The sequence below is a fragment of the Maylandia zebra genome, linkage group LG23 (genome assembly GCF_041146795.1).
Source record: "Maylandia zebra isolate NMK-2024a linkage group LG23, Mzebra_GT3a, whole genome shotgun sequence".
In the NCBI taxonomy this organism is placed as follows: Eukaryota; Metazoa; Chordata; class Actinopteri; order Cichliformes; family Cichlidae; genus Maylandia; species Maylandia zebra.
The window spans coordinates 22,464,116-22,492,103 of NC_135188.1; the positions used below are offsets into that span (position 1 = coordinate 22,464,116).

At 40.7% G+C, this 27,988-nt stretch overlaps 2 protein-coding genes across 5 annotated transcripts in view; one reads left to right on the forward strand and one right to left on the reverse strand.

Annotated features, from left to right (window-relative positions):
- Window positions 1-27,988, reverse strand: part of LOC101483126 (uncharacterized) — a 137,888-nt gene that overhangs the window by 72,261 nt on the left and 37,639 nt on the right. The window lies entirely within an intron of this gene.
- On the forward strand, window positions 18-27,965 carry LOC101482170 (DNA repair protein RAD50). Of its 4 annotated transcripts, none has more exons than XM_076880291.1 (28): window positions 18-302; window positions 8,243-8,380; window positions 8,534-8,617; window positions 9,297-9,448; window positions 9,946-10,131; window positions 10,264-10,468; window positions 14,267-14,395; window positions 14,950-15,115; window positions 16,166-16,224; window positions 16,427-16,561; window positions 17,369-17,575; window positions 17,871-18,047; window positions 18,154-18,311; window positions 18,399-18,574; window positions 19,017-19,254; window positions 19,376-19,565; window positions 19,713-19,839; window positions 20,018-20,211; window positions 20,322-20,432; window positions 20,678-20,770; window positions 20,997-21,110; window positions 21,748-21,875; window positions 22,005-22,106; window positions 23,897-24,019; window positions 24,113-24,198; window positions 24,381-24,514; window positions 24,597-24,730; window positions 25,012-27,965. In XM_076880291.1, exons 2-28 carry the CDS (start codon window positions 8,252-8,254, stop codon window positions 25,187-25,189), a joined length of 3,915 nt encoding a protein of 1,304 aa, XP_076736406.1. In that variant the 5' UTR covers window positions 18-302; window positions 8,243-8,251; the 3' UTR covers window positions 25,190-27,965. The 4 variants fall into 4 exon arrangements, with proteins under 4 accessions (XP_076736406.1, XP_076736405.1, XP_076736407.1 ...); XM_076880290.1 differs by lacking the exon at window positions 18-302 and adding an exon at window positions 5,457-5,571; XM_076880292.1 differs by lacking the exon at window positions 18-302 and adding an exon at window positions 5,457-5,571 and having other exon boundaries at window positions 16,427-16,546.

Consider the following 27,988-nt stretch of genomic DNA (forward strand, 5'->3'; position numbering starts at 1 on the left):
TGTTCATGACACGAATTCAAACGTGGTGCAGATGTGTGTCACAGGTTGATCTGGCTGTAGGCTGTGGCACTTGGCCAGAGGTGGCGCTGGTTGACTCGACTCCATGTTAGTGCACAAAGTAAACTGCTCGCTTTAGTTGTGAAGCAAAAACGCTGAATTCGGAGAAATAAACCGTGCGAGTGGAACGATAACGACGACAAGAGTCTCCCGATCGTTTACTCTTGCTGTCCTGTGAACAACAACGGCGTGGTGTTACTTGTTTGCTGTTTTCGCGATCGCGTCGCGCACGAGGATATCACCAGGTAAACTCGCCACATTTTTAAACATTTTGTTGTTCAACAGCATCAAGACTGACGGAGTGTGTTTGAGATAACCTCACAAGTGTCACAGGTGACACATTTGGCGTTTTTTTTGCTGGTTTGTCGGTAGTAGCTACTGAAACGCAAGACTGCCACACATCTGTTCGACCAACGCCAGTTGATCTAAACGCCAGTAGATCTGGAACACCGGTTCACTCTGGGTGTGTTCAGGCTGAGCTGCTTTTACTTTCACTTTCTGTTAAAGCTTTTAGGATCCACTAGATGTCACCATTAGTACACATACAGCTGACAATCAGCCCTGTAAAAATATGCCACAGTGTGGAGTACTGGAAATGATGAGGAAATAAACACTACTGTAAGAAGAGTGAAGGGAATAAATAACATTGCTGGACATATAGTTTTACATATCTGAAAACATTTTCAGTAAATAAAAACTTTCAAAACTTTCAAGTTAAACAATGTAATTTAGATTTTTTTTTCTTTCTTTTTGTCATAGTTTGTGCTTAAGTATTTATTTATTTATTTATTTATATGCTTTGAAAATGATACCAGAAGAAGATGTGGTAAGAAGCCAATCCTTGGGAGAGAAACTAGATTGTATTCTCTATTTTTCACCAGCTTGGACTCGCATGAATGATCTTCAGCGGTGCCATATTGATATAAAATAATTTAGATCATTTTCAAGTTTATACATGTACAAGTTATTAAGCTGTACATTATTATTTAATTTGGCTCTGCTGTGCTGAAGTTTAATCAGAATCTATAGAGCTCTCGAAGACCCCCCCCCCCCCCCCCCCCCCCCCCCCCCCCCCCCACACACACACACACACACACATAGTCTGCAGATTCTGCATGGAAGCAAAACTAAATCTTAACCAAGAGCCAGCTGTTTATTTAAGGCTGGTGAAGAATACAAAACAATTAGTAGAAGGAAACTCAGATGAAACTAACTAGAACTAAACTGGGAGAACTAAAATACTAAACAGTAGAGACATAGATCTTAAAACCTGAACAACCTGGAGCGTGACATGAGAAGAACAGAAAGTCTGACAAGGGACAAAGGGAAACCAGACAGAATATATACAGAGAAGGGCGATGAGAGAAGTGAAAACACTTCACCCTTGAAACAAGGAAAGGAACAAACATGGAGGCACATGACAGAAAAGAGATACTAAACACAAGGACATAGGACTAGGACCCAGTGACCCACTTTGCCACAATTTATCTACAATTCATTTCCATTCCTTCAGATATCTAGTGCAAAAATAACAGGAAGGTGAAACACTGGAGATTAAAAGTCTAGATTCTGAATACTTCACTGAGTTATATAACATTAGAGTTTTAGTCCATAGAGGGGAGGCAGTTTATGGGAACCAGAGGGTAGGGCTGTGTGCTTTCTTTACTCATGAATCAGAGAAACAGCCGAAAAGTAAAGCTTAAAAACTGTCCGCCTCTTCCTCATGAATTTTACCAGTATGTTACTAGTTCAGTGTGTCCAAACATCACAGAGACCACATCTTTTAGGATCGTTCCTCTTTGTCTGCATCCATTAGCTGTGGATAGTTAAAAAAGAAACAAAAAAAATGCCGGCTGCTGTTTTTCCTTTCACTTTGCTTGATTGGGAAGTAGGAAGTACTTGTAGGATTCCCTAGATGCCGCCATTGTATGAAAAACTTGGCCATAAATCACCACGTTTCAAACCCGTCTGGTTAAAAAATTATGTAAAAATTGCTTTTTAAATACAGGGGCACATCTAAAAGGGTGGCATAGAGGGGCATGTGCCACCCTAAAATGATCTCTTGCCACCCCAAGTGCCACCCTAATTTTGCATATGACAGTGTTGTTTATTAAAATAAGATAGCATTAACACTTTTAGCATAGTTACAGTTAACAGTGAATATAAATGCTAAAACTGAATATATTGCATAGTGTTCCCCCAGTCCACCAATAACAAATGGGTGAGACCATAGTGCAGACCGGCTTCTTTGGAGCAAGCGATGCCTATGATTGTGCCAGAGCACATTTTGAAAAACACCATGGGAATTTCAGAGTTCACACAGGTGGCTGGTTGTTACACTCTGGAAATGGAATGAAGGTGAGTGTTATTAACCCTCTGGGGTCCACAGACACCACCTCCAAATCACATGACTGATTTAAGCTGCAACTGCTGCAGTCTCAGTCAGTGTTGAAGGTTTGGACTTCAAAGTATACACTGGTTTTTACATTTTAATAAGATAAGATAAGATAAGATGACCTTTATTAGTCCCACAGGTGGGAAATTTGTTTTGTTACAGCAAAAGTGCAAAGTTATATAGCAGAAATTAGAAAACACTGGAATGCAATAAAATACAAATACTATATACAACTGAGTAGGAAAATACAAAAATACAACTTCGTCAGAAGAAGAATTGTACAAGAATTGCACATATAGCAGTCTTATTGCACATGTGTGGGTTTGTGTGTTTGATCAGCTGCAAAAGTCTTTATTGTGGAGTCTGACAGCAGTGGGGAGGAAAGACCTGCGAAATCTCTCCGTCCCACACCGTGGGTGCCGCAGTCTCCCACTGAAGGAGCTGCTCAGTGCTGTCAGAGTCTCATGCATGGGGTGGGAGATGTTGTCCAACAGGGATGACAGCTTAGCCACCAGAACAGAGCTAATGACAGGCCACTAAATCCAGAGTTATGATAAAAATATATATAAGCCATGCTTTTTTCTAAATACTATTGTCACAGTTTTGTTGTTGTTGTTTGTTTTAAAAGCATTTTCTAAGGTCAGCGTGAAAACAGTAAAGTAAAATGTACCATGTCGACCAATTTTTTAAAAGTCAACATGTGGGATTTGGTTGTTTAGGAAGAGGGGGCAGAGAGACAGAGCAAGCGAGTGACAGAGAGAGAGAGAGCGAGTTTTGAGATGGGCGAGATTTGTGACGTTTAGCTTGGAGTGCATAGTGTGCGTTGTGTAGTTAGTCTTTTATGTTGTTTTTGTGTCAATGAGGGCACTAATGACTGTCACAAATGCAGATTACAATGTAAACACCGTCTCTAGGTGGAAAAGAGGAGTGATACACCTCCTGTTGTTAGGCCTGCAGGTTTATCCCTGTGGTGTTCTCCTTTGTCTTGTGGCGGACAAACATTTTTTTTTTTTTACTGGAACAAATAATTTGTGGGGCATCTTATTGCAACACCTGATTGTTCTCTCATTTTAGTTATAGTAGTTTTTTTAATTGGTTGCACAAAATTAAAAAACGGCAGGTGTACTGGCTGCATTTTTAGATAAATAGTTGTACATGTTTACAAAATGTGTGCATACGTTTTCAAAATGTACATTTATATTTACATTTCAACTTATAAAATAATTTACTCAACATGTCTGTGATTTGTACAGTAAAAAAAAGCTATGACTAGGATTTTATGTTTTTTGTGTGATTTCAGATGAGTTGTGTTAATACAGTATGTCAATGAAAAAACAACTGTAAACTCGTGAGGTTGAGCTGAAAAGAATGATACCAAGCAAGGCAAGACAAAAAAATGGTGAAATACAAATGTGAAATCAAAAGGAGTCAAACATGGACGGTTATATTTTAGACCTCAGTGGGTTAATCCAACAAATCATGAAAAATTTGGTTTAAATTTTTGTTCATGACAGTGCAGATTTCTGACATTTTGTGTAATTTAATCGTGTAACAATTCGATTTTTTTTTTCTAACAAAAAAGTGTGACACTTAAGTTAGACTTGTGTTTGTAAATGAACCGCCCCACGTTGTGTAGCTTTCTGGATTGTATACTTAGTGGGCTACATATTTATTTATTATACAGGCTACAGTACATAGTATTAAAATTCGCATGTTTAATTATGTGGGCTACAGAAAATAATTAAGTTTATTAATAATTAAGATTATATTTATATGAAAAGCGTGTATACTTACTGAATTTGAATAATTTTAACCATATGTAACCACCTGTATATGTGTTTGAAAAAAAAAAGCCTTTGATTTTTCCACCCCATTTGATTCCGTTGACACCCTAATTTCTCTAGATCCGCCCCTGTTTAAACAGTCAGGAAGCTGTAAAACTAGGAAAACTCTGGTAGCTGCAGGAACTGCAGAATAGTTCTTCAATCAGTCAAATTAATTTAGTTTGATCTGCATACAAGCTAAGAGATCTTTTATTAGACTGGCACAGTGGCCTTAAATGTTTAAATGTATGCAGTTTAAAGTTTCTGATTCTGATGTGCAGCTGTCATTTAGTGCAGAAGAAGCGGCACCTGACCCCTTTGCTCGGGAGCGCGCACTGGGCAGTGAGATTGGGTCCAGTTGACTCCGCCTTCACAGTCCAACCAACTGGACGTGGAAGCAGTGATGTTTTACTTTGAGAGTCATTTCATTACCGTTCAACTTGTGGGTTACAACATAAAGTGATACATTTATTGTTCTCACATGGTGTCGACTATTTCAACAAACTGAGGACGTTTTGCTGAAAAAGAGGATAATCATGTCTGTGTGAACTTGATTCATAGAAAGTTGAACATTAAAAAAAAACATGTTTTTCCATGATTTGGACACAAATTGTGGCTGGATTAGAGAGAAGGTGGGTCAGCCCCTGAGAGCATAAGGAGGATCCGTGGCGGTAAATAAAATCCATTAGCAGTGGTTGAACTTTGACCTCTGACTTTTACCACTTTCTGGCATCGTTTCAAATTACAGAGAGGTGTGTTTAAACAAATAGAACTGTGACAGGAGAGCGATTAACTACTGATGAATTTACTGGGAGGGATATAGAAACAGAACATATAGAGTTACATGAGATACACATGAGCTGCTGGACAGAGAGGTGATATTCATGTGAATGACTTCTCTAAGTATGAGTTTGAATTCTTTCTTTTATTCTTTTGTCAAATCCCGATGATTTTTGTCATGGCTAGTGGTCGGAAGTACTCAAAATGCAGATTTCAGTACAGTGTGTTTATTTACAGTGACACATGATCACACAGCAAAGCAACAGTCTGATGACCAAATCTCTCATAGGTGTGGTAATCGACCCAGGTGCAAATAGGCTGAGACACGCCTTTACAAAGCAAGGTGTGGCTAGTGACAACAGATACAGAGGGGTAGAGAAACACAGCGAGAGAAAGAGTGAGAGAGGAGAATATGAGCTAGGAGACTGGAGGACCATGATTTTTTGATTAATCGGATTATTTCAACTGACTGTTTTATAGAAGCCAGTAGGATTGTGTAGACAGTTTATATAGACGGTAAGTGATGCATGAGACTGTTAACTACACAGAAACTAAGGACCAGAAAAATGTTTTTTCCTGTGTGACTGTAGGGCAAAGTTTCAGATTTCAGATTTGCTTATGTAAACTTGATTGCTTTATGGAGGTACACCATAATATATACGATATGTTAAGGTATATGTGTTTTTGTTATCATCCTGAGGGTTGAAGACTTTTCCATAACTGCTCACCAGGTGATTATTTTTCTCCAGTTTACTTTTGCATTAAGGGAGCATGAGGTTTTTTTTTCTCTGTGTTACAAACCAAAAGTGAAACCAAATAGAAGGGAGCTGATAATAGTGCACAGTTTCTATGAATCAGTGATGGCTTCAGTCACAAAGACTGGGACCTAAAGTCAAATGATTACCTTTGAATCACTATCAGCACTGTATACAGCTGTAACTCACACAAACCTGCTTCACCAACACTTCAAATCCCAACCATGACACCAGAAAACCTGCAGCCTGCAAGCTGCCAGAGTCTGAAAGAGCTGCACAAACCAACCCACAGTGTCATTATTTCCACTGGAACATCTGCCATCCTCTGAGCTCTGCTGTGTTTGGATCAAACTTGCTGTTGTTTGTTTTCTTTTTCAGTTTATTGATTTATTGCTAAACAATAACGACGCCTAATCTAAACTTATCTATTTATTTCAGTGTTTAAGTTCTCCTGTTATGTCCGACACTGTCTGGTATTTGCATTCATGGCACTCATCTCTGAGTTCCTATTCATCTCAAAGCTGAAGGCACTTCTAAAAACATTTTCCCAAATAATTTAAGATATCCTGTTTCCAACTCAATCACTTAAAGATGAAGAAGGACATTAAAATATACATGAATGCAAGAATAATAACTATTCCGTTGCATATTTAAGTTTCACCTGTGCTTTTACTGTCTATACTTTAACTTCCCTTTGCTGCTAAAACATCTTTGCTTTTATTTCATGAATTTATGAATGGTTGAGATCAGTGGTGCAAACAAACAAAAACATAAGCTCTGAACTACAGATGTGAGGGAAAAAAGTTAGTCTATATGTTCTCCACAAATGTGACAGTGTGTGGCATATTAACGTTTTGATGAGAAGGTAAAGTCAGAAATGAATCAAATATATAATTAAACCAGTAAAACTATTTTTTCTGTTCAGGAATCTAAGTACATATCTGTGATCTGACGTCTTAATCAAAAAAATCATGATAATAATGTGTTTTACTAATGATTTCAGAATTTTGTCAAAACAATATATTTGAAAATTCATGGCTTACAATAATTATATGTTAGAGTTAAAAATAACATTTAGATCAAGAGCTTATGCATGCTGGTGGATTAACCATAAGAAACATAAGAAAATATTTAAGTAATTAATTACCAGAGCTGTTAATTTAGGGCAACCAAGGCATAAACTTTACACTGAGTGGTAAATTTGTTAAGCACTGTGTATGAATCATCCCCTATGACCTTTAGATTTACTACCGCTCCACTCAGTTTAACAACAGCAGAAGAGGTATTACTGATTAGCACATGATTACCAAAGTAAAAGCACAACGCAGCATTTCTTTTAAAGTTACAGCAATACTAAAAGAAAAAAAGGTAACTGGATACATTTGTGATATTTTCTGTGTAATAACTGCAAATCAGGGCTACAAAATGCTGACTGCATATTTTAATCACAATGCTACTGCATGTAAATAAGTGTCACCATTTTCAGCATAGTCTGTATTACCACTCATCAGATTTTCCTTAAATTTGTTAACTTTAAATGACAGGATGTCCAACTTTCAGCTAAGAAACATTTAGCTAGATTAACCCTGTTACGCATAGTGGTCACTACAGTTGACAGCTATTCAAAGGCTGTTTTCTTGTATTTGCGTCAGTGTTGATGGTATACTTGCACTTAAACCACTACATTGGACACTGATGTGTCACTCCATACCCTGCCATTTAAAAAAAAACAAACAAACAAAAAAAAAAACACGTTTAAAAAAAGTACATGTTTAAAAAAATGAAGTTCAAAATGCACATGTTGCATGCACATAGTTCAGAAATCTTTTTGTCATGCCTAAAGATGAATAAAAATACTTAAGAAAAAAAATCCTGATTGAGGTTGTCATAATTCCTGCATGAAAGGGTTAAAAAATATCTATTTCTATCCTGTGTTCTCTGTGTTGGAATTTCTATGTGATCACATGACATGACAAGTCCAAGGCAGGGTTAAACAACAAAAGCCCCATTTTGAGACAGAACAGAGCGAGCATCAGAGACAACAGAAAATTCTGACACAGTGGGGAAAAGAGCTGTTCTGTGTACAAACTGATTGTTTTCTATGTTACTTAGTGGGCGTTCCCAAAAATGAGTTTTCTGTTCCTGCTGCAGTCTTTTGATGCCACTACAGCTGAAAGTTTTGTTCACTTTTTAGCACACAGCTGTTTGATACATGCTATTATACACTAAGAGATTTGGTAACATAGATTGGTATGGAAATCAAGAAAAGTAAATGCTACATTCATCAGAGCATCTGACGCTGTTTACTGCAATAATAGCTGCTCATCAGAGGCAACATACAGCAAGAGCAATCATGCTCATAAATCACTGATATTTAAAGTCTCACTGCTGATCAAAATCCTTCAGCTTTTAGTTTGTTTTCCTCTTTTCAGAAAGCCAAAATGTCAAAGATAAATGAGATGAGCATTCTGGGGGTGAGGAGCTTCGGGATTGAAGACAAAGACAAACAGGTCATCTCTTTCTTCACTCCTGTGACTGTGCTGGTTGGACCCAACGGAGCAGGAAAAACAGTACGAGGACATTCAGATGAGATCAAAAGTTGACTGTGAAGTCAAACAATACATCATTTAGATTTTAATATTTAATTTTTTTTAAATGATTAGTGTTGTTTGTGTTTTTATCCATGTGCACCAGGACTTGTGTTTCCTGTTTCATTTTTTTAGACGATTATTGAATGTCTCAAGTTTGCGACTTCAGGAGAACTTCCACCTGGATCTAAAGGAAGTGCTTTTGTTCATGATCCAAAGGTTTGTCTTCAGTTCTCTCCTTTTAGCTGATTAGACTCTGAATTTAAAAATGTCCTTAAACAAAGAGTACAAATAATTTTTTTACAGCAATTATGAGGTTGGATGGGCCAGTTTACATCATGACTTACTTATTTGTTTTAACGCATTGGTTCCTAAATTGTGTACTGAAAGGCAAACCTCCAAGTGTTGACCACATTTTATTATTTGAATACAACAGAATTAACACGTGGTTTATATATATATTGACACCATAGAAAAGATATATTTATTTTTAAAATGCTGACTTAAGTTGAATGTATTCCCAAAGCTACCGGCCTTATGGCTTCAGTTGTTCATACTAGATCCAAAGAGCACAAAAGTCTTGTCAGAAATGTGTTCATCTAAAAAACCATAATCAAATGTTAGACTGAGAACATGAGACTCCTGCCTCTTTTGTACCTGTAGGCAAAATCTTTATCAATATAATGAATGTAGATTTTGTAGTGTGGGCACATCATATCGGAAAATCTGAGATTTGGTGTTGTACTTGACTTATTGTAGCCTGTCTACAGTTGCTGAGTCTGCAAGCCGATTTGCAACCCACCCTACCCTAGATTCTGTTTTTCATCTATTGTCACTGATGTCAGTAAAACTCCACCCTCTGTAGTTACAAATCTTATCATTTTTATAAATGTTGCAGGACGCCCAGAGGACAGTTGTACGAGCCCAGATTGAGCTCTCACTCTCAGACATCAAGGGAGAGGAAATCGAGATCCAACGCTTCGTGTCCTGCTCTCTGATAGAAAATAAATACTCCTTTAAAAGTGAAGAGCAGAACATTAAAAGAACAAAGTAAGAACCTGAGATATTCTTCATTTCCGGTTAATACTTGTACAGCTGCTGTTATTGTGTATATATTTATTTATATTTATATTTCTTCATACATTCTTATATAGTTCTATATTGTGTATTTTGTTGTACAGTTATTTTATTTTCAACTTTAATTTATATATTTTATCTTATTCCTTCCCAGTTAAATTTACCCTTCATTCTAATTTGTGTTGTACAGTTATTTCATTTTTAACCTTAATTTATATTTTATTCCTTCTTAGTTAAATTTACCCTTTTTAATTTTTCACATTTATTTCCTATCTTATTCATAGCCTTTTCCTTTTTTGTTTTCTTTAGGTCACGAGCAGTTGTCCAAGCATTTCACTACATATTGTACTGTGTATGACTGTGTACGTGACAAATAAAATTTGAATTTGAATTTGAGTTGTTTTAACTGATGTTTAAAAATGTATAATTTGGATTGAGGTGATATGGTGCCTGTCTTCATGTTCTTGTAGGGATGGAAGGAGGGTGAGCAGGTCTGTTAAGTGTGGCGACCTGCACCAGGAGGTAACTTCTGCGCTGGGTGTATCAAAGTCAGTGTTGAACGACGTCATCTTCTGTCACCAGGAAGAGTCTAACTGGCCACTTAGTGAAGACAGAGTTCTCAAAGAAAAGTTTGACTCCATCTTCAATGTAACCAAGTAAATCCAACACTTATTTGTGTCTTTTTTCACATTAAATCACTTCAAACCCAACTAAAGATTTAAAAAAATATTGACCAGTACGCTCCTTTCAGATATTACAAAGTAAAGAATGTCCTGTCTTTCTTACAGGTATAACAAAGCGAGGTCAAAGATGCATGAGCTGCGTTTGAAGCAAAGTCGGAGAGTGGAACAGTGTCAGGCAGAGCTGTTTTACCTGGAGAAAAACAAGGAGAAGGCCCAGCATCTTAGAGACAATGTAGCCCAAAAACAGGCTGATCTGAGGGCCTCACAAAATCTGATCCTGCACATAGAGAACCAGATCGATCCACTTGAGGTGGGTTCATGAAACAGGCAAGAAAATTCTGGTACTACTTTTCTGTAAACCGTTCACATGAAGTGTAATCAATTCTGATTCAGTAAAGGACTAGATGTTACAGTTCCTGACAATGCATTGCTTTAAATGGAGAAAATCTTGGGGGATGGCTCTTATGAGGAAAAGTACCCCAGAAACTTTACCAGCGGCACACATCGTTGTGTGCCTCAACTTTCGTTGTTTTACCCAAGCTAATCTGCCATTTTTCCTTGGTTAGGTTTAGGGATTAGAGATCTGATCTAAATTCTCATATTAAAATTTGGGACACATCGTCAGCAATGTTCCCTCTAATTTTTCATGTGTCTGAGCGAACGCACAAACCCCCTGAGCGGTCCCTTGGACCACTGTGAGCAACAGCAGACGTGTGCACTGTGGTCACGCCAGCATCGAATCCATCCAAGTTACATGGTTAATTAAAATAATCAAATTACAGCATTTACATTTATGTTAGACTACTTTTAATTAAGTGCTTTAGCCCACTTACAGTGAAAATTTTAAAAAGTCTTGTTCATGACCTGTGTAGTATGTTAGCACTATTGGAAGTAAAAATAACTTGAACTCCAATTTTGAAAACACAACTTTCTTTTACATATATATAAAAATATAAAGCTCTGACTTGTACTATGAGTCTGAGTCTGTGGTCTGGGAGAGAGTCCTTTAACTCTCTGTCTGCAAAATACAGTATATAATGACCAATGCTGGGCAATTCATTTTATAGTTACTTTTTCAAAAAAGTTACTGAGTTTTGTGAACAAAGGTTTTTGCAGCTGTTTACTTAAAATGCAGCCAAGACGTTTTCTAAACAAACATTTCACAATATTTACAGAACAATCAGCTGTTCTGCATCAAATTTGATGCCACACAAATCATTTGTGCCACTCCAAAAATAATTTCCGTCCACTATGAGATAAAGGAGAACAACAGCCTGATACCTGCAGGCCTGACAACAGGAGATGTATCACTCCTGTAACATTCAGCAGTCGCCTCATTGCTCTGACACACACAACAAAACTATTGACAACACTACACACTGACTACACAAGATTTGCACTAAATGTCGCAAATCTCTCACATCTCAAAACACCGCCGTCACTCCTAAAACTTCCCCCTTCCTAAACAAAACTAAATGCCATGTTGCCATATCATTTTTTGATTGGTCGACATGGTACATTTTTCGACCAATAGGAAAGGCTGGGTTTTTTTGGTTTTGGCTTTTCTCACAGGCGGAGAGCGTTTTTCCTTACAAAACACAGTTTTTATATAAGATATAAACTATGATAGTATTCAGGAAGAAAACCAAACATTGCAGATATTTTTATCATAACTCTGGTTTTACGTGGTCTATCAACACAATTTAAAAACTGGTATAAAGTCAACACTTTTCCCGTCAATTGTTCCGTCTGTCCTGCTCACATCTCCAATGGTTGTCCACGTTGTCATTAACGTGGCTTCACTCCACATCAGCCATGCCGCTTTGCTAGCTAAAACACCGGTGTCGGCACATAAGGACGCTGTCGTAGCCTGTCAACGACGTTGATTAGCTGCCTGTATACGAATGTCAATCGCATCATTGGCTGGACTATGGGATAAGGTGGCATCGTTCTAATCCCATACTGGAGCAGCCAGTCACTCACTGACTAACACTGCAAAACAGAATTGTTAAAGTTTTAATTTTAATTTCAATTCAGGTTAGATTTTTTTGTGTGCAGAGACCGTGCCAGCAGTGCGCAATTGCGCACGCGCGCAGCTTAGAGGGAACATTGATCATCAGTAGTGGACCTTGGATTCATCGGGTGTTTCGGCTATTATCACTAGACGCCCTCATCCAAGGAGGCCCTGCCAGGGTTGATCAGGCCCCGGAGTGTGTCACTGGTTTATGTTAAAATAGTTTTTCTCTTCTTCTTTTAGTTTTCTACAGTTTATTCTATCTATTCACTGCAACTAAGAAATACTTACCTCTTTAACATTTATGGAGCCTAATTTCTTCAAAGGAACAGAAAAGGTGATAGAGAGAAGTAAGGCAAGTAAGTAAGATAAGATAGGAGAGAGCAGAGAAGAGAGCAGGAAGGGGGGCGCCCGATCTGGCTCCCACACCTCCCTGCCGGATCGGGCTGTACGCTCTACCTCCCCACTGCCTCCCAGAAAAGGGAAGAAGAGCAGAGGGGAGAAGAGCGGAACATTTTTCTTTCCTATTCTTTCATTCCTCCTTTTAGTTTCACTACCATGAGATTAACTGCACAGTCCCCAGGAGGCCCTGAGACAGCTGTATCAGTCAACCAGCAAAACTTCTAATGTTATGTTTTACCCTTTTGGCGCCCCCTGTTGAGGCAGGCCCACCACGGGTTGATCAATCCTGGGCATGTGTATTGCGGTTAGCTGACTGCCTTAGCTGCCCAAGTGATGTCAGCCCTTTTTATCCATAGCCAGTGACTGGTCCTCTCAGCAGTGTTAGCCAATTCTCTTATAGCCTGCCGTTGTGCCTGTCCTCTGATCCCAATCTCTCTCAGCAGTTTTGCTGTTGTAAAACTACTTAGAGCAGGACAACAAAGCCCCTGCACCCCACTTCCACCAGGCGTACCTTGATCTTCCAGCCTCTGTCCTCTGCCTCAGCTGCCAAGTTGGCATACCGCAGCTTCTTACGCTCAAATCCCTCCTCAACGCTTCCTCACATGGTACCGTCAACTTAATGACATACGCAAGTTTTGTGGAGTTAGACCAAAGGACGAGGTCTGGTCGCAGAGTAGTTGTTACAATCTCTGTCGGAAAAATTAGCCTCTGATCCAAGTCCACTTGCATCTACTAATCCCTGGCAACCTTCAGCGGGCCCAGGTCCGGGGTTGAGGGGCTCGTCCTCGGCCTGTCTCCCTCCTGGACAAATGCTGATGAAAACTGACGCTCCTCTTGATTCGTGAAAGGTTATCCAACTCTGCCCACAGAAAGCAAAAACAATACCTGATTAATGTGGCCACTATGCATTTCACGGTCATCTCCTTCTGCACTTCTGGACACTTCCACACTGGTTCTACCTTTAAATTACTCCCATCAAAATAATGGTTTTATTTTGGGGAAGAAGTTGAATTTTCAGGGAACCAAATCTGGAGAACAGAGCTGACAGCAAACAATAACTCTTAACCTATCCCTCCTGTTGCATTTACCTCCCACCCCCTTACTTTAGTGTACCTGGGGTCTGTTTTAACAGCTCTTAAATTAGCATAACAAACATTTTTCACCACCAAATTCAGTTCAGTCGGTTGTTCAGTGAGTGAGTGGGTTCCCATTCATTTCCTATGGCGGACACTTTTGAACAGGAACACCAAACACATGTCACAAGGTTGATTAAAACACTCACAATTCAACAAATTCATCACTTTTATATGTTCAAGTGCATAGTGTGGAGGACATGCTAAGACCTTGAGGCAATCAGATGTAAAACACAATATTTATGAGTGTTTTAAGTTGTAAATCAGTCAGATTTGACCCGAACGTGACAGGAAGCTTAAATGAGCTGAAAGTGCACAGTGGCACAGATTAGGTGGTTTCTGCTGAATTTTCTCATTCAAATGCCTTTAGATAATTACAGCAGAGCAACGTTCATGTTTGTTCTTGGCACAAGTTTGAGGGTCATGCTGATCTAAAAGTTGCAGCAGAGCTTATTAATATGTATGTTGTAAACAAGTGATACCAGGAGAGCACAAATATAAAAACAATGGGGGTTAAAGAAATGTATTTTATTATTTAATGTTTTATAATTTTTTGCAGACACTGCTGAGCGACATAAAAATGAAACTTGAAAATGTGACGAAGCTAGAAAATGAAACCAAAGCTCTGGACAGCTTGAGGAAACAGATGGAGGAGCACAACAAGGAGCTGGAGGAAACTATGGAAGAGGTAACACAATGTGTGAAAAATGTCTGAACAAATATGAGATGTTTTATTTTTTAGTTACAAAACTTCGAAAGATACTGCACTTTGGATGAAGTTTCATGATCTTGAAACTAATCGATCAAAGATTCATGAGTGTTAGATCTTTGTGATTTTCTGTCAGGTCCAAAATCTTTGCTCAGTACCTGATGTACTCGTTGGTTTTTCTTCCCTGTGACTTCCTCCACCTCCTGAAAGGGAAAATAAGATGACACAACGGAAGAGATCCAAAATACATGACAGAGCCATAGAGGATAACAAGATTTCCAGGGATCAACCTAAAAAACAGTCATGCTTATTTTAGTTTGGTTTTTGTGCTCCTTTGTGGGATCAATCTTAAACAAGAATGACCAAATTTAAATTAAGTTAGGTTTCTGAGGCTCCCAGGGCCATTTCTGGAAGTTCTTGATCACTTCTTTGACATTTTCATCACTGCAGTTTCCACTGGAGTCAGACCTCAAGAACTATTCATTTAACTGTAGAACAATTCCAATCCATTGACCTTTGTCTGTGTGTTTCAGGTGTTTCAGGGTTCAGACGAGCAGCTACAGCATACTTACGATAACCACCAGAGGACAGTGATGGAGAAGGAGCAGAAGCTGCAACAGCACCAGGAGGAGCTGCAGACCTTTGACCAAGAATACCAGAGACTGACCAGAGAAACGAATGATCTGCTGGTAGAAAAAGGTTCACTCACCTGCATATACCAGAGTAGCTCCTGACATTTTCCTCCACACCTGAGTATGAAAAGTAGGAGTGGGTTTTGATTATCAATTTTCCGATTAAAATCAATTCTAGCTTGAATAACGCGATGTCGATTCATTAAAATCCTGAATCAATTTTTATATATACATTTATTTTGCCCGAAACGCTAAAACAGTAAATGAGAGCAGATACACGGATTCTGCACAAAGATGTAAACACAAAGCGTGGCCCCGCCGACGCTTCAGAATCTGTGAGATGCCCGCTTTCTCACTGACGGCACGCACACGGACACGCCATTGGATGAGAAAGCTGACATCTCACAGATTCTGATGCGTTGGCGGGTCCACGCTTTGTGTTTCCGTCTTTTTTTTTTTTTTGCGCTTGATTATGAAGCTGCAGGTTTTGTCTCTCTCCAACCAAATTTGACTGAACCAGCAGCAAAAGATCCAAACTATGCTTCACATTTCGCTTTACATAAACATCATCATGAATTCCCTCTTGCTGTTTTGCTTCCACCACGGTAAAATGACAGTTCATGCACAGCTCTCTCTCTCAGGTATAGTTTCCCATCTAAAAATATCTGTTTTCTGGTCTCATAGCTGCTGATTCTTGTCTGTGTACAATATTTACCATACTGCATGAAAAACTCTGTAGTGGGTCAGTTTAAGCAAAAGGTTTCCACTGAAATTGAGCCTTTACGATGTTAACCATGAACTAATCATGAACTGGTGAAGAGCCCTGACAGCAAACATCTCCCAACACTTACATCACAAACGTGTGATTGGTCAGTAATGATGGTCCTGGAACAACACTGATAAGAAACAACATCAGCACAGTCCTATTAGATCATGTACTTATCACCATATGTGTAACGAGTCATTCGTTAAGTCGTGTCTTGTTGTCGTGACATGTTTTCACAGTAAATATATCGCTCAGTACACTGACAGAATAAAAAATACTAGAAGTGGAATAATGCACAGGGTGGATGCTGTGTTTCCTCAGTACAGAATTAGCAACTTTTTTTTCCCACAGTTCGTCTACAACATGAAGCTGAACGTCACACTAAGAACACCGAGGACCGCGACAGCCTGGTAAGAAGAAAGAAAACCTCTTCTTTCTTAACTTGTTTGTTTCTGTCAGGATAAAGCAGACATCGAGCTGTTTCTGTGGAGTCTGTAAATACACTAAGGTGGACTTAATCACTCAGAGCCAGCAGTGACATTAAATATGCATGTGGATTAATACAAGTACACAATGACTCTTTTATTTATTCACATGTCATCTGTGTCACAGGTCCACTCTTTGTCATCCTGTCTGGAGATGGAGGGTTATGACCAGCTGCCCTTTACCGTTTCTCAACTCGAGAGCTTTTACCATCAAGTCACACACAGGCTGGAGCAGGAAAATGAGAGAGTCAGTCAGCTCTTAGTAAGACGTGCTCTGTCACTCTCAGTTTTTGTCAGTATTTGTGTGTAATTTTTCACAGATAAAATAATGTCCAACCAGTCATGGCATATTGCTGCCCCTCCCTGAGCCTGGTTCTTCAGCAGATTTCTTCCTGTTATAAAGGAGTTTTTCCTTCCCGCTGTCACCAATGTGTTTGCTCATAGGGGGATCATCCGATCTGTCGTAGTTTTCTCTGGTTCTCGGTATTATTGTAAGGTCTTTACCTTACATTTTAAACTGCCTTGAGATAACTGTGTGATCTGGTGTGATAAAAATTAAATTTAACTGAAAACAAAATGGGCAGCACGGTGGCACGGTGGTTAACACTGTTGCCGCACAGCAAGAAGGTCCTGAGTTCAATTCCACCATCAGGCCGGGGTCTTTCTGTGTGGAGTTTGCATGTTCTCCCCGTGTTTGCGTGGGTTCCCTCCGGGTACTCTGGCTTCCTCCCACCGTCCAAAGACATGCAGTTTGTGGGGATAGGTTAATTGGATAATCCAAATTGCCACTAGGTGTGAATGGTTGTCTGTCTCTATGTGTTAGCCCTGCGACAGACTGGCGACCTGTCCAGGGTGTACCCCGCCTTTCGCCCTATGACAGCTGGGATAGGCTCCCGCGACCCTGAAAAGGATAAGCGGAAGCGAATGGATGGATGGATGAAAACAAAATTCCAAGATAAAATACACGTTAGCTAGAGATGCCTGCAAAAAAGTCATCTGAACAATCATATATGAGATATTTGTGCTCTTCACTTCTGTTCTTCCTCCTCTTAATATTTGGTTCGATCAGGCAGAGCTGCAGAAACTGGAGCAGCAGAAGCAGCAGTCTGTTGATGAAATGAGGGACAGGAAGACGTACATGGAGAGAACGGTAGAGATGAAAAGAGACGAGCGGCAAAAGAAGCAGCAAGAGCTGAAAAACATCACAGAAGAGCTGCAACGACTGCAGGATTCATGTAGTCGACTGCAAGAGCTGGAAAATAAACTGGCTGAAGTGGTGAGAATGCACACACACACGGATCATGATGTTTTTGAGGTTGTGAAATCGTCACAGATTGATTTCTTTGATATTCTCTTTTTCTGGATCAGAGACTGGATATATCATGTGTGTCTCTTACACTAGATTGATCCTACTCTTTTACAGCTTGATGTATTTAACCACTGACTCTGTTACAGCTGCTTTGTATGAATCACAGTTCAAAAGCGTCCTTCTTTGTCTGACACTTGTCTCCTCTTGAGCCTCTTTCATGTTCTTATATCATAGATTGTGTTTTGTGTGTGTTTCTCTTCAGGAGCGTGAGGATGCAGTTCAGAGCTCCAGCGTGGAGGAGCTGAAGGCCGAGGTCGAGGAGCTCCAGGAAGAAAAGGCTGAACTCGACTGCACACAGAGACAGCTCGACGAAGAGATGGAGACACTCAACATGCACACAGCTGCACTCACACAGATGGACATACTGAAAAAGGGCAAAGTAATGAGGAACCTAAACTCACTTGCTGCTGCTTTTCTACTTCTCTTACTGATCATCTCCCTTCTTTCCCTTCTCCCCTCTCATCTTTCCTCTTTCTGTCCTCCAGGCCGAGATGGAGGAGCAGATTCTTCAGATCCGGTCTCGTCACTGTGAGGATCTGGTGTCTCTATTGGGCCACTTTCCAAACAAGAAAGAGCTGGAGGACTGGGTCTCTTCCAAGTCAAAGGAAATCAGCAGCACCAGGGACAGACTTACAAAGCTCAAGTTAGTAACATTTAAGTAGAAAACAATGCTTTTAAGATGGATCTTTTCCCGACACTCACCACTGTTACATTGTGGTTTTCATCTCAGAATGGACTTGGCATCAAATGAGCAGAATAAAAGCCACATTACTGCTGAGCTGCTGAAGAAGGAGCTGCAGTTAGCCACAGATGAAGAGAAGTTCTTGAATGTTTGCAGCAGTCGAGATCTGGAGCAGGACCTGAGCAACCTGCAGAGAGAGCTGGACGAGATATTCAAGACAAAAGGTAAATGGTCTCAAACAGGAAGAGTGGTAGCTTCTTTGGACCTTGCGATCAGTTTTACGTGGGATCTATTTTCTTACTACTGTCTTCATCCACCAACCAAAAGAATACTGCAGCTATGTGACATTAGGTCGTCTGGGAGGTGCAGCATGAACGTTTACATCCTGTCATGCTGTCAGAAGCTCTCGTCACAGTTGATGCACGCTTCCTTCTGCAGAGGTAGTCAGAGAGTTGAAAGAAAATAGTTTCTACTTGCTCACAAAAATGTTTGTTTTTTTGTCGTGAGACACTGCTTCTAAATTATTATTATTATTTATATGAAGCTCTGAGCACCACAGGACAAGCACCATTTAGAAGAGAACTGCTTCTTTAAGCCTCCTAATGTAGTATCCATATGAATAATCATGATTCCTGTGTCCTTCTTTCTGCTTCTGTCCTGGTTTAGCTCTACTAGCTGGAACTAAAGTGGTGTACACCCAGTTCATCAGCGAGCTGAGCGAGCACAGGGAGCCCTGCTGCCCCGTGTGCCGACGATCGTTTCCCTCAGAGTCTGAGGTGCAGGAAGTTGTCAGAGTCTTGCAGTCTAAACTACACCTGGTGCCAGAGAAACTGAAGATCACTGAGCAGGACCTGGAGAGGACAGAGAGGAGGAGAGAGGAGATAGTGGCTCTCAGGCCTGTGAGGTACAGTGTCAGAGACGTTTGTGTCAAACCAACAGTCCAGTCTGTCCTCATTTCTTTGTTAGAGATAAAAACGAAGAATCGACTGTCGATTCATTGATTTTTCTATTTTATGTCTCGTCAGGGAGGCCATTGTGCAGTTTCAGGAAAATGAGCTGCCAGCATTGAGGAAGCGGCTGCAGACTGTGGACAGAGAAGCTGAGAGGCTGAAGGGTGATGTGGAGGAGCAGGAGGCTCTGCTCGCCGTCCTGAGGTCTGAGGAGGAAAAAGCCAAAGACTGCCTGCAGGGCATTTCCCTCATGGACTCATACCTGGTACCAAACATTTGTCTGTCTCATTCTTTCTCACCACATGTGCCAGACACAGCCAGGACCTGCACACATCTGTGCTGTTTTCATGACAAAGAATCAAGTTTAGAAAGTACATAAAAAGTGATGAGATCTGGATTTCCTTCTCTGTAGAGAAACCTTGAAGAGGTGGAAAGGAAAATTGATCAGCAGGCATCCAAACTCCAGGAAGTAAACCTGGACAACACATTTCAGCAGCTCAGTCAGGACAAACATGAAACTCAGGACCAGCTCGACACCAGTAAGACAACCAGCTCTGTTTCCAGCCCTGATTTTAACTCCGACCCTTGATTTCTCCCATGAAACCCACGACAGTTTTTACAAACTGTGTAAAAACTGGACTTACTTCATATCTTTCATATCTGCGTCTCTGCATTGCAGCATGATTTCCTTTCCTTTGGCCTTTTGTGTCCTTGCAGCTTACAGCACAATTGTGCGTAAACATAAACAGATCCAGGACCAGCAGGAGCAGATTCAGAGGCTGAAAAGTGCAGCGATAGAGATGAGAGACGAGCAGCTTCAGCTGATCAGAGACAAACAGAAGCAGCAGCACCTGGAGGAGCTGAGTGCAGAGATCACTGCTAGGATGGAGGCCTTAACCACAGAGATCAGGGTGCTGTTTATTTATTTATTATTATTATTCATTTACCTATTTTTATTTCTCTGTAAGTGGAAACAAATATTTAACGTTGCATTTTTTCCTCTGACTTTGTGGTCGAACAGGAGGGAAATGAAGAACTGTGCCCTCTATCAGCTGCTCTGGAGAAGCTGCAGCAGGAAAAGCAAAAGCTGGTGGAGCAGAAGAAGCAGAGAGAGGAAGAAGAGCAGAAGAAGGTGGATGCATACATGCTCTATTAGTGGGAACGTGTCCTTCTTTCTATCTGCTGCACATTGTCAGGTTCCTTTGCTCATAACCAAAACCAATGAATCAACACAGTTCAAATAACACACAGTTATAAAATACATTTGCACGTAGAACTGTGTTTAACATAACATCATGTGTGCAATGTTCTTAGAGCATTTCTATCAAACAGAGTTGTGATTGTTTATGAGGTAACTGCTGTAACTGTTACTGACAGATTCGTAACACTGAGGAGAGACTGAAGGAAATCACTGCTTTGCAAAGAGACGTCACTAAATATGTTGATGAGGGAAGAGACAAATTCAAAGAGGTAACGTGATGATCGCTGCTGGATAAACTGGATTTGATGTTTCTGTTTAAACAAAGGAAGCACTGAAGCACCTTTCCTGAGTGTTTAGAGTGTTTCACCAGTTTCCTAACTAATATGCACTTCAGTTAGGACTATCTCATCACAACTGTATCCATTTATTTTAAATGTGGACTGTAATCATGCTGATTTCTTATTTTTTTATACTATCTGTCTGCCAATGTTGCAGGACAAAGAGTCAGAGTATCGAGCAGCAATGACTCAGCTCCAAGAGGCTGAGAGGAATAAAGAGAGGATCAGCACAGAGATGGGAAACATCCAGCAGGACATAGACACTCAAAAGGTCGGTGTTTTGATTCAAACTTAGGGTTATTTACTCTCATTGCTGATGTCACACCCACCTTTGCATCTATTTAAAAGTTAAACCACAAACTGTATATACAAGATGGTTTTAGCCCCATGAAATCAGTCCAGAAGTGACTTAAACCTGCATTGCTTCTAATGAACAGCAGGGGGCGACTCTTTCCTGATTGAGTTTATAGTTTAAACCTTATTGAATAGAATCTTATTTGAAATATTTTTGTAAATTATGGTCTTCATTAGGCTGATAAAGCAGGGAATGCGTTAGGGCGGGCCTACCTTTTGATTGACAGGTCGCTGCTGTTTCTCAGCCAGATCCACAGCTTGCTCGTCACTCTTGCTTGTTGCTAAAAAAGGGAGATGCCAGGAGTTTAATAACTCTACTGAAGCCTTTAAAACTTTTATTTCTTTACTAAATCGTGACGTCACAGTGGCTACATTCATCTTTTATATACAGTCTATGAGGAAACTCTGGGCTCGTTGTCCTTTAATTGCAGAAAAACTTCTTCAACATCCAAATTCTTGTGAGGAATGTAACATAAAAAAGTCTGTTTTATTATCACACTGACACTTTGCGTGCTCACTGACTTCAATGCTGCCATTATTGAAATGTTCCTTAGGTCAAAGAGCGCTGCTTATGGGACAACCTGACCTTGAGAAAGCACGTTAATAAGCTGAAGAACATGGCGGCCAAACGTGAGGCTCTGCAGGAAGAACTGAGCTACATGCAAGTCTCGCTGCTTCAGCGGTGAGAGTGCTGCACTGTCAGCCCCAGCCTCTGCTAAAGCAGCAGTGTCACACCTCAGGTGGTAAAGATTACTCAGGGCCAAGTCAGACTCAGTTTTTTACCCTCATGTGTCTTTCTGTGTGTGTCCAGACAACATGAGGAAGAGGAAAGCAAGCTGGCCGAACTGAGGAGCGAGCGCAGTCGGGAGCAGGGCGCACAGAAACCCCTGGAGGAGCAGATACTGGAATACAGGTTTGTTACGCTGCTCTTTCTTCGGCTCTCACCATATCAGGTTAAAGCAGATTGCTGCACACCCTCAGCCTGCTTCTGCTGGACTTTTCTTCCTCTTAAGGGCTTTTTTCCTTGCTGTCACCAAATGCTGCACAAAGGGAATCGCTGGCTTTGCCTCTACAGTACTGCTAGGTTGTGTACTGGCTGCGATCCACCACCTTCTGCTCCACATTTACTCTGTCTGCCCACTTATTTTCATACCCAGTCACATTTTCTGCTAAGCAATCACTTCTACTTTGACACAGACATACAGCACTGTGCAAAAGTCTTGAGCCACCTGTCATTTCTTTATATTTTACTTCTAAGGAGCAAAGCTTGTGTAATGTGTTAACGTGCTCCGGAGCAACAGTGACCTTAAGGTCTTTCAGAGTGTTTCTTTGGACAGTGGCTCAAGACTTTTTCACAGGCCTGTACCTAAAATAAGATCATTTCAGTGATCGATGTTAAAACCACAATGAAATCAATAAAATTCCTTTGACTTTGTGCTCATGACTTAACCCTTCGGTTGTGTTCACCCCCACCCCCTTACTTTAGTGTTCCCAGTCAAAATTGACTGGTCAGTTTTAACAGCTCTTAAATTGACACAAGAAACATTTTTCACCACCAAATTCAGTTCAGTGGGTGGGTCAACGGGTCGTTCATTTTGTCATTCAGTGGCCCATTCAGGGGGTCAGAGGCCAACGGGGGGGGGGGGGGGGGGGGGGGGGGGTAGATTCCCATTCATTTTCTATGGTGGGCTTTTGACCGGGAACACCACAGATGTCACAAAGTTGATTAAAACACCAACGAAAGAGGTGCTCATCACTTTTATATGTTCAAGTGTATAGTGTGGAGGATGTCATAAGGCCTCCAGGCAATCGGATGTGTTATGACCCGGGTCATTTGTTGCGGTACAGTGTTGTTATTGTTTGTATTTGTATTCAGTGACGCTTGTTATGCAAGTTTCCAGGTGGAGGCCGCCCATTGGTGGAGGAAGGAAAGAGACCAGCTACAAAAGGGGTTGGACTGGGCCGGCGAGGAGACTTCCTGGTTTCCCGTGAGCTGTGTGTCTGGGGACTGTCGTGGCGTGTGACTGCACGGGGCTGCAATATAAATGTTGAGAAAGGGTTGTACCTGGGCTTGGTAGCTGTAGGGGTGGGAAGCCGTTTTCTTTTATTCCCCTCTTTTCTCCTGTTTCGGGTAGGGAGACAGGTTAGAGAATTGTGTTTTGTTTTGGAATCGTGGGAGGTAAGTTAGTTCTGTTTTTCTTTCTAGTGTGTTTTGTTTGTTGTTTTGGCATCGCCCACCCTGAAGCTCGCTACCTGTTCAGTAAATAAATTAACTAATCCTCGTCAATCTGCCGCGGTGTGATTTATTTTGTCGTTACTATGTATAGGGTTTATCTTTTTGTTGTGTTGCACCCCGGCCTTGGGCCGGTGTGTAACAGATGTAAAACACAATATTTATGAGTTTTTTAATTTGTAAACACGACAGGAAGGTTAAACACATTTCCCATAATTCATCGCTGTAACCCAGAGTACTTCGGGTATCTCAGGGTTATACGACATGATTCACACAATAAAGGCGACAATTTTCAGTATTCAACATCACATGTGAAACGTGTGCAAAACACTAGAAAAACTCCACGCTGAGTGTGGAGCCTGGACAGAGCTGAGAAATTCCCTGATTCTCCCTGAAAGTTCACATGAGCACATGAAACAAGAGCCCTTCACTCACTTTCACTCATCTCTGATCTGAACCTTTGATTGCAGCAAACAGCTGGAGGAAGATCAGTACGGCAAAGCCGAGGAGCTCCACAGAAACAAGATGATTGAGATGAGAACCACACAGCTGCTCAGCAAAGACCTGAAACTCTACGAAGAGGCTCTAGATCAGTAAGTTTACCGCAGGTCGTCGCTTGATCATCAGTGTGGGACAGAAACCATGTGAAGGTCACCAGAGTTTCTGTTTCTCTGTTGCTTCCACAGAGCCATCGTGAAGTTCCACAGCATGAAGATGGATGAGATCAACCAGAACATCAGAGACCTGTGGCGCAGCACCTACAGGGGTCAAGGTGCATCTCACTGACCCCCTCAGACAAAAATCAGCTCAGTGATTGAAGACGTGCTTGTATCTATGAAACTACAGCAGAGTGTGATCCAGACGTCTCAGACACATTTTACACGTCTGATCACCAGAAAACTGCTCAGTGGGTAAATGTGAGTGTTTGGTCTTCACCTCGTGTCTCCTCTGCAGATATCGAGTACATCGAGATCAGGTCTGAGGTGGAGGAGAGGTCGGAGAGGCGGAGGAGCTACAACTACAGAGTAGTGATGATGAGAGGAGACGCAGACGTGAATATGAGAGGGCGCTGCAGTGCCGGTCAGAAGGTATTTAAAAGATTTTCTGTGTCAGCGCCTCCGTCACTTAAACTCTTGTTTAGTTGGATGGATTGATCCTGTGTGTGTTTAGGTGCTGGCATCCCTGATCATCCGGCTCGCTCTGGCAGAGGCCTTCTGTCTTGACTGTGGAATCCTGGCCCTGGATGAGCCCACCACCAACCTGGACCGGGAGAACATCGAGTCCCTGGCAGACGCTCTCGTAGAGTCAGTGCATGCAAACGATGTGTTACCCAGAGAAACCTGATGTTTGTTCAGCCTAAAGCCAAACCTCTGACTTTGACTTTCCCTAAAGCAGACGGTGTAAATAAAAGCTCACAGCTTCAAAGTACAAACTTATAATAAATGGATGAAAGATCTCAAAGATAGCCTGACAGGACAAACATTAAACACACTCCAGACCTTACAGAGTCGTAGCTTCATCTGTTGCATTATTCAGGCTGCTTCTTGAATCCTCTCCACTTCTCTGTCTCCTCTGTCCTCTCCAGGATCATCAGGACTCGCTCTCAGCAGCGTCACTTCCAGCTGCTGATCATCACTCATGACGAGGACTTTGTGCAGCTGCTGGTTCGGTCCGGGTGCATCCAGCACTTCTACCGCATCAGCAAGAACCAGGACCAGAACTCAAAGATCACAAAGCAGAGCACAGCCTTCCTCTCTGTGTGACACCTTGTACCTCAACAGCTATGAAATCACTTCATGGTTCACCCTCTCACACACAGCCACGTGAGCTGCTCGCCCGGCATCAAAATTTGATGAAATTTGGATTTGGCGTCTCAGCTGATGACACGTCAGCACGTGAAAGTCTGTGGACTAAAAGACACAACCTGTTCAGCGATCAGAGGCAGCTTCCTCTGAGGGGACAGAGTTCTCTTATGAATATTTTTATGGGACAAAGAGGTGTGAGTGGTGTGTGCTGTGATTTAGTTTTTTGTTTGTTTTTTAGATCTCCTCTGGTTCCTCTAAAGGGCACCCAGGACAGTTCTGAACATCAGCCGCTGTTATAGAGCCAGAGGTGACCTGCATGCATTAAATTATGTTAATGCATGCAGGAAATCCTTTTTCCTGTTAGGGTGGCTCAATTTTGTAGTTTATTTTTCTTTACTGTTAAATTTGTTTTCCCTACAAATATTTACTGCTGGACTTGGTAGAATAATGCACATTTGTCAGCACTCGCTCACATACGTATGTAGTACCATCGACACTCTATTCGGTGTTTCAGTATTCATGTCTTCTGTTAAAACAGGATGAAGAAACCTTTATGTCTGAGAGGTTTTCATGGCAACAAAGATCTGTCTGCTCTTTGGTGAACGCTGTTTGGCTCATGCTGCAGGAGGTGCAGGTGTTTTTATAGGACAGCTGAGGGGTCTTTAAGACATGTTTGATCTGTGTGAATGTGACACATCACTTTATTCAGGTTTGTGAGAACATTTATTTATTTTATATTTAACCTCATCATAAATAATGTTGTATACAGCCTGTTTAACAACATAAAAAATATACTGCTATTAAAAAACAAAGAAACTCATTGTTACTTCATCGGATCTGGTAATAAGATCATTATGAGAACAACGGCCCTCGAGCGGGAGAAGTAGGAACTACAAAAACAGTAAAGGTTTAGAAAAACAACACAAACACTACTTCCTGTTAGCGATTTTAGTGAAGGTTATTGTTTTCGACCAAAGTACTACAGCTTGGCTTTATCTGATACTGTTTTAAACATTAATGTGTGACGATGGGCTGAAGATGTTAATGTGTGCAAATTTTTTCTTTCAGCCGTCTAAGCTAGCTCTCGCTAACTGGCACAAGCTAACCCGAAGACAGTAGGATGACATTTGAAGCTGAGTTGTAACTACCACTAGCTAGCTTCAATGCTACCTCAGATTACTTTCTGTAGAAGTGTTAGTAAAGTTTAAAGAGTAAAACAGCCGCTGATCACGTGAACCACACCGCTGTATCCTCTTTGACTTTATGTCCGTGGATCATAAACTACAGGATTTTCCCTGCCCTCTAGTCCATCGGTCCCCAACCCTTTTTTGCGCCACGGACCGGTTTATGCCCGACAATTTTCATGGACCGGCCTTTAAGGTGTCGCGGATAAATACAACAAAATAAAACTAGTACCGGTACCGAAAAAAAAATTTATTCATAACACACGTGAAAAGACCCAGGAAAACAGAGTAAACGATAACAAAATAACGCTGAAAACCGATAAAAACCCTGAAAACTACACATTTCACACCTGAGCCTCAACTCTCGCGGCCCGATACCGGTCCGAGGCCCAGGGCCGGGGTTGGGGACCGCTGCTCTAATGGACAACTGCATGTGTATAATCAAACTAGAGAAATTACATATGGAAATAACATCCGGTCTGACACTTCAAAATAAAAGGCCCCAATGTGGTTACGCGTTGTGACCACCAGAGGGCGGCATATATCAAACATACTGATTATAAAACTTACTGTAAAGTCTTAAAAAATGTTTGTTAAATGTTTAAAGGTAAGACAAAAGACACACAATTATTCAATTATGGATAAAAATACATTTATAAACCAATAACAGGTACTGTCTACAGGATATATATATATATCAGAATCAGAATACTTTATTGATCCCTGGGGGAAATGATTTTTTAATTAATTTAATTTATATAATACTTATATAATACTAATATCCTACATAATCGCTGATGTGACTGAATTAATTTTTCTGTGTTGTTTAATTTTTCATGTGAAAAGATATCAAAAGTTGACCTTAATATCTATTTGATCATAAGCTGTTTTTTAAGACACACTCTTTCCAGATCACTTTTCTCATGGGCATTTTTTTTTTTTTTTTAACTTTTCACTTCCAGCTACATTATGTTTGACATGTTTGGACACCTTCTTAGAAAAGCTTAAAGTGCTTCTTATCTTTAAGTCTACAAATTCCTAGTCTGCAGCTAATTGAGCTGAAAGTGTCATCTGGAGAGGCTGTCTTTCAGGGTTTATTGTTCTGATCCCTCAAACACAACTGATGGTGCGTTAAATTAAAAGAATTGGAATATTAAAATCAAGTGATCAGACTGATTTACTTCACTGCCAATTGTGCTAATATTTCTCACTGAAAAAAAGCACCTGCAGCATGCTGCAGAGATTTCAGAGCTCATGTTGGAAGAGTGAGACATTTCTCCACTCCTGTCAGTTTATTTGTAATGTCAAATGAAGATGTGATTAAAAAGATCAAACCACCTGATTCTAAATGCACTCAGTGGAGTTACAGATGACCTGGAAAATTTCTGGTAAGCTAACAGAAGACTATAAGGAGACAATGCAAAGACAGACAGCATAAATGTATGTGTGGTTGGTAGGGATGGGTATTGATAAGATTTTAACGATTCCGATTCCATTTTCGATTCTGTTTAACGATTCGATTCTTTATCGATTCTCTTATCGATTCTTTTTTTTTTTTTTTTTTTTTTAAAAG

Coding starts and splice junctions, on each gene's coding strand:
- LOC101482170 (XM_076880291.1), top strand. CDS start 8,252: ATGTCAAAGATAAATGAGATGAGCATTCTGGGGGTGAGGAGCTTCGGG. Junction 15,116..16,165: donor TGATCTGCTGGTAGAAAAAG/GTTCACTCACCT, acceptor TTTTTCCCACAG/TTCGTCTACAACATGAAGCT. Junction 21,111..21,747: donor AGGACATAGACACTCAAAAG/GTCGGTGTTTTG, acceptor AATGTTCCTTAG/GTCAAAGAGCGCTGCTTATG.